The sequence below is a fragment of the Lutjanus erythropterus genome, chromosome 9, assembly GCF_056507025.1.
Source record: "Lutjanus erythropterus isolate fLutEry1 chromosome 9, fLutEry1.hap2, whole genome shotgun sequence".
NCBI classification, from domain to species: domain Eukaryota; kingdom Metazoa; phylum Chordata; class Actinopteri; order Lutjaniformes; family Lutjanidae; genus Lutjanus; species Lutjanus erythropterus.
Genome location: NC_139325.1, coordinates 1,566,679 through 1,578,119, shown reverse-complemented (window position 1 = coordinate 1,578,119; position 11,441 = coordinate 1,566,679). Strand labels below are relative to the sequence as shown.

Genomic DNA, 11,441 nt, shown 5'->3' with positions numbered 1-11,441 from the left:
CTAGCACAACACTAGCAAACTAGCTAGCTAATGATTGGTATAGATTAGCCAGCTTTTAGCTATGTGGCTTTTACAGGTCCTCCAAGAACATATTTTTTACCATCTTCAGAATGTGGTTTTCTTTTAAACATAGACATACACATAGAAGTACAGGAACCAGGAAAGGAGAAAGTAGACTGAAGTTCCAGACAGGGGCGGATCTTAGGAAGGGTCAGTTATTCGTCAAGCATCTGCAAATGTGTGAGGGCCCACTAAGGTCAGATTGTGTATGCGTAGATAAACTCTATGCAGATATCCTCCTGCCCCCATTATTTGTGGCAACACAGACTACTGTGTTCATCGGTGTGTTCATGATCGCCGCTCTGTTGATGATGAACACACTGATCTACTGCACGTGTGGAACGTGGCCTCCAAGTGGGCTCCAGAAAGTAGTGTAAACTAGTGTTGTAATATGTTGTACTTGAGATCGGCCTTGGTCTCGAGACTGGCCTCAAGACCGCTTATTGAAGGTCTCATCTTGTCCACAATTTTATTTGGTCTTGTCTTGGTCCCACAATGAGGACTCTAGAATTTATTTTCAAAACTGATCAAGACCACAACTGCAGGGTTGCCAACAAATTGGTCTTGACACGACTCGTGATTGGTCTCAACCCCCAAAAGTCCTGGTCTTGTTTCGGTCCCGATACACTCTCATGAACTTGGTCTTGGTAACGTGATTTTGGAAGACAATAACAAACTTCTTTGTTATTTAGTACAGAGGACGTCACAGCAACTTGTCTACATGAACCCTTTGTGAAAAAGCAAGTATATAAGCACTCTAAACAAACAAGTGCCAAAAAGGCAATATTATGTAAAGGGATAGTTCGAATAATTGGTAAGGGGTTGTAAGAGGTACAATACAACAAGTGTATTAGCTGCAGGAGATTCTGATGGGAAACCATTGTTATATATGCTAAATTATTGCTCTCTCCAAACCAATCAAACTCTATAGGCAAAATCAGTCATTTTACCTCACAGAACACAGGAGCTGCTGGTCTACCCGCTGACTCAATCTGTTACTGTGAGATTGAAGTGGATATAAATTATTCTTTTAAAACACCAAAGTCACACACTAACATAAATAAACTAACCAGTCAAGACAGCAGTAGACCAGCAACTGCACTAAAGCACAAAATTACTGATTTCGCCTATTGAGTTTAGTTGGTTTGGAGAGAGCACTATTTGGCAGTTTCCCGATGATATTAACTTTTGTTTTTTTTCACAGTTCGGGCTGGAAGTTACCAGCACTGTACGCTAACTATTGATGAGTACGTCACAGGCCTACAACCCTGTATCAAATAACACAAACTATTCCTTTAAATGAAAAAGAGGAAACAGTGCAAAGACCAAGCTCTGAATCTGTTGAGTTTTTTATTTTTTATTTAATTAAGTTCTTAGTGTGCAATATTAAGCAGATCATGCTCCTAATAGAGAGTATGTGTGGTGGATTATGTGTTTACACCGAGAAACCACACGGTAACAAACATTTGAGGCCATATAGACAAATCGGATGTGTTATCTCATTTGTTATCTGTAACTGGGGAAAGTTAGGCTGCTGCTGATGGACGCCATGCTGATGTATGCAGGGTGGGGAAGTGAACTTTTTAAATTGTGAACATCTACCAGCCGCTGACAGATAAATGTCCAAATTCACCAGCTTCTCAACACTAAATCATTATTTTGTGTCTGAAATCTACCAGTCATATCTCACCAGCGTTTGGCCAGCGGCAGGTGCTGATTTCCCACCCTGGCTCCATGCCCTGCTTCCCCTTGTTAATGGGCAGCTCCCTCAAATCTGCTAGCGCTCTGTGACGCAGCAGTTTCTGCTCTGATTTTGAAATTGTCTGTATCTTCATGCTAATTATAGCTGCTCTGTTCTGTCCATGTGCCCACCTCATGATCTCCTCGGACCGCCTCACTGCCCGTGGTGGTCTGTATTACACTATGTAAAGATGCCACAAGGTTACACTTGAAATGTAAAAATGAATGTACAAATAGCTTCACAGTGCTCTCTGTAAGAGTGTGTTAGTGGTGCCTACCTCCCAGCTGAGAAGCTCGACAAGAGCTTGCTCACAAAATACAACCATCTGCTGAAACTGCTTTTCGTAAGAAATGCATCATTTCTTGGTGGTAGATACATGCATACATGTGTTACATAGTTATATTTATTGGAAAAAAGAGCAAGCCATTTGTATTATTTGTATCTTCAGACTGGTCTGGACTGGTTCAGACTGGAGTGAGAAAAGAGATTCGAAAAAACAGAACAACAAAACAGTATTAAAAGATGTTTTTTTCTGCACTGTGTTGTTATTATCTTGCTGTAGCTTCCTTTAATGTTTATTAGAAGTGCTTTGCAACTATGAGATCAAAAGAAAAGCATATGAATACGCACAGAAATGTACACATCATGCTCCTACATGGAAAAGTGCTTTTATTAAAACCTAATATGTTTTTATGTTATGTTCCTTTCCCTACAGGTTTATTTTAAGGAAAAACAGTGATAAATCCATTTTGCTCACTGTACATTCACCTCCAGCGTGACATATCTGTGATTCATTGTTACTGATTGTGAAGCACTCTGTTCTTTGTTCCGCAAAAACCCTGAATGTGATATAACACTGCAGAGTTGAAGCCCACATGCTAATTGCATGCTCAGTCCTGCGTTTATGTACAGTGAGGCCGTTTTAACAGCTGTGGGGACTTATTTCATATTATGTGACGGCATACAAAAATATAAATGTGAGCTTCAGTTAAAATGACTGATGTTAGTGTTGGCCATGTTGCATAAAAGTAATTATTTTGTTTATGTGTCTGAATAAAAGCAAAAAAGTAAAGTGATGAGCTGTTTTCATGATCGTCTGCCTCAGTAGCTGTGGTACACTGTGGTCCTGTGCATGATGCAAATCGCTCACGTGTCATGATCCCTGCAGGGAAAAAAAAAACAGGTTCTGGAAAATATGCATCTCATGTATGAGTGTGGTGCAGATGGGTAATTTTGCACAGGATTTGAAGAGACTGACACTTGCGGTGAAATGAGATTCCTGAGGGAGAAGGATGGTGGAGGAGGGATGGATGGTTAGACAGGCAGCAAGGCAGAGAGAAGATGGACAGATGGCAGTTATCTAATGGAAAACACACACAAACACACACAAACATGCAGATGTGCCTGCGAACACACACATAAGCAGTCACATGTGCTCCTTCAAACACAAAGGAAGCTAATGGTGTCCTTGACCACAGCTGTTCAGTGGCAATACAGTATCTATGTGTTGTTGACTCCAAGGTGTATATACAACCACATCAATGTAAAACAGTGTGCAGGTAAAGAGCAATGGAGAAACAGGTTAGAGGTTAGAGGAGAAATATGTAGTATACACTGCCTGGCCAAAAAAGTCACCACCTGGATTTAACCAAGCAAACAGTTAAGATCCTTTTATTTAAGTTATTTAACTGTAACTGATGCAGTCAGGAGCTTCTCATTTCTTAAACAACCATGAGATTGATGAAACTACTAAAGTTTGGTTAAGACCTGTTCAACACATTATTAAAACCTGGAGGATAGTGGTGAACCATCATCTGCCAGGAAGAAATGTGGTTGGGGAAAAAATCTTGAATGATCGTGATCAGAGATCATTTAAACATTTGGTGAAATCAAATAATAAAAAATCAACAGTAGAATTCACAGCTGTTTAATAGTGAAAGTAAGAGCATTTCCACACACACACACACACACACACAGTGTGAAGAGAATTTAAGGGATTGGGACTAAACATCTGTGTAGTCTTAAGAAAACCACTTATCAGTGAGGATAATCAGAAAAAAAGGCTTCAGTTTTCTGAGCATAAAGATTGAACTGTGAAGCAATGGAAAAAAGTCATGTGGTCTGATGAGTCCAGATTTACTCTGTTCCAGAGTGATGGGGGCATCAGGGTAAGAAGAGAGGTGGATGAAGTGATGCTCCCATCATGCCTAGTGCCTACTGTACAAGCCTGGGGGGGCGGTGTTATGATCTGGGTCCTTCAGTTGCTCAGGTCGAGGTTCAGCTCACTGCCTGAATATACTGAATGAACAGGTTTTTACATCAATTTCTTCCCTAATGACACGGACATATTCCAAGATGAAAATGTCAGGATTCATCAGGGTCAAATAGTGAAAGAGATGTTCAGGGAGGATGAGACATCATTTTCACACATGGATTGTCCACCACAGAGTCCAGATCTTAACTCCATTGAGAATCTTTGGGATGTGCTGGAGAAGACTTTACACAGCAGTCTGACTATCCCATCATCAATACAAGATCTTTGTGAAAAAATAATGCAACTCTGGACAGAAATAAATGTTGTGACACTGCATAAGCTTATTGAAATGATGCCATGGTGAATGCATGCTGTAATCAAAGCTAAGGATGGTCCACTGAAATATTAGTGTGACTTTTTCTTTTTTTTGTTTTGGCCAGGCAGTGTATGTACTGTACTAAATCACAAAATGATCATGATATGTCATCAGAGATTAAGGAAACATATTAAATTGAATGCTACAACCAGCATGTTCTCCTTAAATATTTGCATTCCTTTTTTGGTTGCCAGTTTCAGATTTATTAAGATTAAAATTAATGCTGAATGTTTCTGTTTGTATCTCTTTATGATTCGTAAGAATGCATCAATATTTTTTTTAGAAGTAGATATTTAGTTAAACTGAAGAATGTATTAATGGAGTCTGGCAGGCAGTCACTGAACGCCAACTCCAGAGAAACTTTAAAAGAAATTTTGTTTCAGGATAGTGGGCTTAGCTTTTCATTGACAATGGACAGTTATAAACTGCTTCCAGTAGAGAATTCGTCACCACTTGTCAGTGTCAAACTATAATGTTGTGCTTGTTTTGTGCTCCCATTCAATGTCCCTGCAGCCTGCAGGCAACCTGCCTGTGCTTCGAGTCTTGGGAGGATGAGGCGGGGGGAAAAAACTTATGTCAACCATTGATTGTACCCTGTAAATCCTGACACAGCAAATAATTGTCAGAAATTTATTATTGTTTTTTTTTTTAATTGATTAGTTTATTGGAGCCTCTAACAAAATCCAAAAAAGAAATTTTCTATATCACTATACATGGAGATTTATGAAATTCCATTGATCATCATAGTTTTTATTTTAAAACAAGAACAAATATTATTCATTTCTTTTGGAAAATGTGGTTCATTTCAATTTTTTTTTCCACCTTGCGGTCAGCAAAAAACAATATTAATGTAATCTGAATTGGTCAGTATAACATACATCTATGATAGCCCAGTAACTGTTTCTGGGAAAATCAATTGAAAAAATAATAATTGTTTGCAACATCCAAGTGATTACAATGAGAGCAGGTTGCATTTATAAAAAACACATATAAAGATCACAATTTCCATTCTAAATTTATCTTAAGATGACATTTCAAACTTTAACGACTTTATTTAATTGTATATTTGTAATTGTTGTAGGAATAATGCAGATTTCATCATGAAATTCAATAGAATAATAATTAAGGGACTCAGATAAATTATCTTGTTGTCATTATATCATATTTGTATCATTTTTGATACACACATTTTAACACAATTTTGCTATAAAATAAGCAACAAAATATGTCATTGTAGCATGTTACAATAGAGTAAATATTCATGTTGAAATATTTGTAACAATATAGCTTTTATTTTTACTGTAACCTTTTTAAAATTAGCAAAGATTTCCCTGCCAAAACTGTGTGAATCATTACATGAAGGTAGCCATGTTGGATTTTCCCGTCAGAGGCCGGCTGCTGCCTGCAGTGCACTGATAATCCACCAGAGACCAGAAGGTATGTCTCAGATGACATGCGACAGGTATTTCACTAAACTACTCCTCATACTAATGTTGTAGAGGTCTCAGAAACTCATGTATCAATTATGATACAAATGGCGTAATAGGGTGAAGTAGGGTTTCAACCGATTTAACGGTTTAACAGTTTATGGCTCCAGTTCACTATTTGGGCTTCACCACTAGATTTTCTCTATGATCACTGTCTGCAGTCTGAGCAAAGCAGCATCTTCCTGAAGGTGTGTCTGAGCTCAGCCATGCGGAAGGCGTAGATGGCCGGGTCGATGAGGGCGTGGCTCATCAGCAGCACCACGTGCAGCTGGAACAGCGATCGGTAACACTCGCAGTACGGGTTCATGGGGCACACCATGATGATGATGAGGTGGACGAAAAACGGCGCCCAGCATACCACCAACGCCCCGAACAGGATGGTGAGAGTCAGGGCCCCTCTCATGCTGTTGCCCTGCCAGCGCTGACGCCGACCCTTCCCCCCACCGCTGGTGGGCAGAGCGGCGATCTTCCTGGCGTGGATGCTTGCCAGTGTGAACATGTAGAGGTAGAGGAAGCAGATAGTCGCCAAGGAGACGAGGAAGAAGACGACAAAGCAGATCATGATGAACTTGGTGTCAAAGAATCTCACCATGAGCAAGGCCAACACCCAGCATGTTGTCCAGATGACGCCCAAGATGGCCCCTGTGCGCCGCATTGTCATGATGTTGTGGTATCGAAGTGCATGGAAGATGGTGATGTAACTGGAAGTGAAAAGAAGTAATTTCATCATCTGCGCAACTTATATTTATTATTTTAGTTTCATTATATTTGAGAGAAGGCAGACATCTCTATGGCTGATATCTCCAAAACTCTGCAACTCACACCAAAACTACCTTGATGGATAAATAGCAGTACAAGTAAGAGGAACAATATGTATTTTTTGTTTTAAGGGTGAACTGTCCCTTTAAACCATTAAACTCTCTAGTCATTCGAGCAGCAGAAACACAAATTTAACATCTCATCACCTTTTAAGTTGATATGATAAACTTGTTGGCAAACAGTTGGAGACATGTTTGCATAGGTGTAGTGCTGGTGAACTGCACCAGAGTGATGCACTGCCACTTTTCTCTCCAAGTGACGAAAGAGAATATTTGCATAATCCGCTTTTTAAGTGCCTGAAAATCGAACCATCACCAAAGCATATGGACTGACTGCAGTGTAATCTTCTAAACATGATGAAACTATTAATAAAGTCAGTCTAACATTTGACTGGTCGGCTCTATTTGACTAATGTATGTAAACTTGCCACCTAAGGAACAGTGGTTAAATGACTTGAAACGATTTAAGTGTGTGCATTAGTGGTGTGCAAATGGGCTCTAAGTAACCTCCAAATCTGTATGAGTGCATAAATCACCATAAAGCACATCTACCAGTCCCTGCAGGCTGTATTACCTTTTTATTTGTGTCAAGCTGTGACACTCTTTTTTAGCTTTCTTTAGGTCTCTTGCAATTCCTGGGGGAAATATCTGACTCTGTAGCAGCTAAATTATTTGCTATGTTCACCAGCTTTTCTCTAACTGTGTCTGTCTGCTCTTTGGTGCTGACGTAGTGTACATTTGGTTTTTAGAGATTTTCTCTGAATACAGCTGTTGTCAGCCAGACAGCTAAATAATAGGCAGAAACTTGGTATAAAGCTCCGAAAAGTCAAGGGGAGCTGCAAATTCAGCTGATAATTCCTCTTTCACATAGTCACATTGTTTTCACATTTTAATTTGATACATTGTTATTATAGAAATATTGATTATAGCTGCACCAATCAATAATTTTATATTGAAAGGATTACATGACTGTGTAATATGACAAATTATTATTCCCTGACTCTGCAGTTACCCTCAGCATGGGGTTTTTAATTTCTTTTAGCTCATTATTTTGGCCTGGAAAGTCTGTTATCAGCTACAGGCAGCTATTTTCATAAAAAAAAGCTTTGTTTCATTTGCTAACTCATAACATATTGGCTTCAGCCTCCTCAGCTTCACAACTGCCAGTGAACACTGCGTCCAGGGCTGTAGCCAGGAGAATGTAATGCTTTGGCTCCATACAATTACCCACAAGTCCTTCACCTGCTTCAATAAAGCAAATTAAATGAAATACTAGTTAATGCTGTCTCAAATATATCAGTCAGCTGATGCTTGTGTAGGTCTACACAGCATACATCAATCATTTCCCATTGGGTTATTTCAGTGATATTACTTGGCTGTCCTCCAATATTGTGTTACATAACTGTAATTAAATGTTATCTTCTAACATTTCATGTGCACATATGCACATATATGTAGAAGTATATGCTGGTTGCAGCAGATGGCTGCTCACTGCAGATCCTGCTTCTGCTCAAAGTTTCTGCAGCTTAAAAGGAGTTTTTTCCCCATCACTGTCATGTTAGTGCTTGCTCTTGATGGGAACTGTTGATCTCTGTAAATAACATGATAAAGAGTGTGGAATCCAATTTTATCAAATTGAATTGGTGCCGGGAAACAAGTCCGGGGCTGAATGTCTTTCCCAGGACACCCCTGTAGCAAAATGGTATTTTTTGGGTTCAGATCATTTAGCAAAACTCTATAATAAATCAACTGTATGATACTTGCACAGCACCTAACTATAGACAGACAATGGTAGCGAATAGAAAGCGGAGCATACAGCTGCTTGAAAGGCAGATTTTTTTCTCGGGAGTGGGAGGAGACCAAAACAGAGCTAAAAGGAGAGTAAATAAAATATTGTATTGCATTCATTAGAAGGTGACCACAAACTTCAAAGTATTTTGTGAGACAGAAATAATGTTTGGAAAATCTTTAAAGGGAATATAACTTCCAATCAACTAGAAGTCATGTAGACATCACATTGCTGCAGACCATGCAGTAATTTTTGTCAGCCCACTATGAGAACACTCTCCAAAAGCATTTGAACTATAAACATATATATACTGTAGATGCTGCATTGACTGCTGCCATATTGGACTGAGCAAGACTAAATGTAAATGTAAATGGGGTAGCTGCCATTTTTCTGAATAATAGGCACTACAGCATTTAGATTTCTCAACCAATTTCAATTAGTTTTGTTTCTTTTAAATCAAGAGTTTATAATCTACTTTTGTTCTACAAAGTTAGAAAAACAAAACTTTTTTCATACTCTGTGTAGAGCAGAACCCTTGAAATCGGTTGAGAAATGTAAAGTTTATAGTTCTTACTTGTACTTGTTTGCTATTTGTTTACAAGCCAGTCTTGCCAAGTCCAATATGACAGCAACACTGACGGAAGATCCAAAGGTCAGTGTAACATCTACATATATATGTCAAGTATTTGAATACACCAGCAGGAAAAGTCCTTGCTGTCATAGGAAAGTAAGACAGCTGATTTGTCACTGGGATAGATTACAGGTGCAAAGGGGAGAAGTTAGCCTTTAGGATCTTCTGCCTGCCTTTCTGGCAAGAGCATTTCTGCCAGAAAACCTCTCCAACATGTTAACAGTCTATTTTAACCCAAACCGTGGTCTATTCCAAAACTTTACAAAACAGTTTTGTTGCCTAAACCCATCTAATCAGGGCCAGGAAACTGAAAATACATTTACTTAAACTGAAGATTATAGGTCAACTGAGTTTAAAAATAGTTGCAGCTGTTCAAGTTGAGCAAGTTGAGTTGGGAGTTGATCCCAGTTTCCTAGCTGGAAGTCCTGCTCATGCTCTGCACTTGCTGGCAAAAGCTTTCTGCCTGAAAGTCCTGAAGGCTAACTTCTCCCATGTGCATTACAGGCATGTTTTGACTGCTACATGTTGTCATACCATACTGACATGATCTGGGATGAGCAGCTGCCTGGAAAAATCAGAAACACGGTGTGTCATGGTGAAGAGTAACCCGAAAAATATACAAAGCGTTCTTGAGTTGCGGTAAAAAATGCAGAATGTCTGCCTTTAATAAACTGGGGAAGTAGGAGTTAGAGCCCAGAGAAAAGTTCACACTTTTCAAAATTCTCCCCAGAGTCCTCGTTAGTGAGACCTGATGCTTTGAATTTACATAAATATGAGCAGAGGATAATTGGTTTTAGGGCTCACAATGCACAGAGAAACGGTTCAAAACAGCCTGCTAGGCAGTAAACAGATCAAATAAATCACTTGCCTTTTTGTTTTACAATCTATGTTATGCCCAGCATGATTCTGCTTTCCTTCACAGTGACTGAAGGTGATTTGAAATGGAACAAAACAGCTTTCAGCATCATGTTGCCTTTGAAATTAGATGGATTCTGACAGATTAGCTGGCTTGAGGCTGAGGGATACATTCATGCCATTATAGATTCAAATCCATCCTTCACTCTGCTACAGTTTAAGAATACTGTAAACATTCATGTAACACATTTCTGTGTGTAAATCCAAGCCATATATACATACATACCGGTCCACAGCAATAGCCAGGAAACTGAAAATGGAGCCCACAAATGACATACACAGCAAGGAGTCTATCACATCGTCCAGCTTTGTCTCCGAGGAACCTGTCTTCTCTAGGTGTCCCACGTCGGCCAACACAAGCATCAGGTTTTCCCATGTTTTGGTGAGGCTGGAGATGGTGTTGAAGGCCGCCAGACTGCAGATAAAGCAGTACATGGGCACGTGGAGGTTCCTGTTCCGTATGACAGCCACCACAACCAGCAGGTTCACGGCCAGGCTCGCTACACCTATGATGAAGAAGAGGGGGGTGGGGACCTGCACCTCAGGGCAGTCCGTCTGGTTCATTGCAGTGGCGTTTATAGTTAGAAAAGATGGCATTTTGTCTAGATTGAAAAGCTGATTAACATGGAAACTACAGCTATTTAGAGGAGAAAAGAAAACTGCTGATAACCTTAGTTTATGTCAAGGTTAGCCTCAGTTAGGCCACCTAGGGTTGTTCCGATACCTGTATCGTAAAATACCTTCAACACAGCCTAAAATATGGGATCAGATATCAGTGAGTACAAGAGTCTATGCATGGATTCAATACCAAGTAATGTATTGGGCCTGAAACTGGAACTTTTTACTTCCCTGCAGCTTTACCTTGGCCTAGGACCATGTTTCTGTGCTATTGTAGCCGGCTCAAGGAAAGTAGAACCCTGTATCAGGAGGAGGAATAATCCCAGTCAGAGTTGCTGGTATTTGTGGACCTAAGGCCGACGCTGTGCAAAGTTACTGACTGACCATCGAAAACTTAGCATCTGTGTTGAAATGTAAATACAGATGCTGTTATTTCAATCCTTGTCTGCTGATTTGGTTCGTTTCTGTGCACATTCGCAGCCTTTCTTTTCTGATTGTGTGGAAACTGTTTCCTGATTGTGGGGAATATTGGGCTGGGTATCGTTTATAAAATCACTACAGCAGTAAGGATAGCAGTTCCCTTAAAGTGATACTGATACCAAGTGTGCTTCATTCAATACATTTTTTTTAACTTTCATACTTTCAAACTTCATGGTGGCATTTCAGCATGCTAAACTGTTAAACACACTGCACTCAAGTTCACCACACCAAGTGAAGCTACTGGCTGTTAGTTGTAGCTGCAGTAGCAGTCC

At 39.7% G+C, this 11,441-nt stretch overlaps 1 protein-coding gene across 1 annotated transcript; it reads right to left on the bottom strand.

The window, feature by feature from the left end:
• Window positions 1-6,056: 6,056 nt before the first annotated feature.
• On the bottom strand, window positions 6,057-11,021 carry mc2r (melanocortin 2 receptor). Its single transcript, XM_084725898.1, has 2 exons — window positions 10,298-11,021; window positions 6,057-6,619 (listed from the first exon to the last, which is right to left on the bottom strand). Exons 1-2 carry the CDS (start codon window positions 10,666-10,668, stop codon window positions 6,067-6,069), a joined length of 924 nt encoding a protein of 307 aa, XP_084582024.1. The 5' UTR covers window positions 10,669-11,021; the 3' UTR covers window positions 6,057-6,066.
• Between the last annotated feature and the right edge of the window lie 420 nt (window positions 11,022-11,441).

What these genes read in the sequence shown, in the direction of transcription:
- mc2r (XM_084725898.1), bottom strand. Translation starts at nt 10,668, where the DNA reads ATGCCATCTTTTCTAACTATAAACGCCACTGCAATGAACCAGACGGAC. An exon ending in CTGGCTATTGCTGTGGACCG is followed by an intron (nt 6,620 to 10,297) that starts GTATGTATGTAT and finishes TTTCACTTCCAG; the next exon opens with TTACATCACCATCTTCCATG.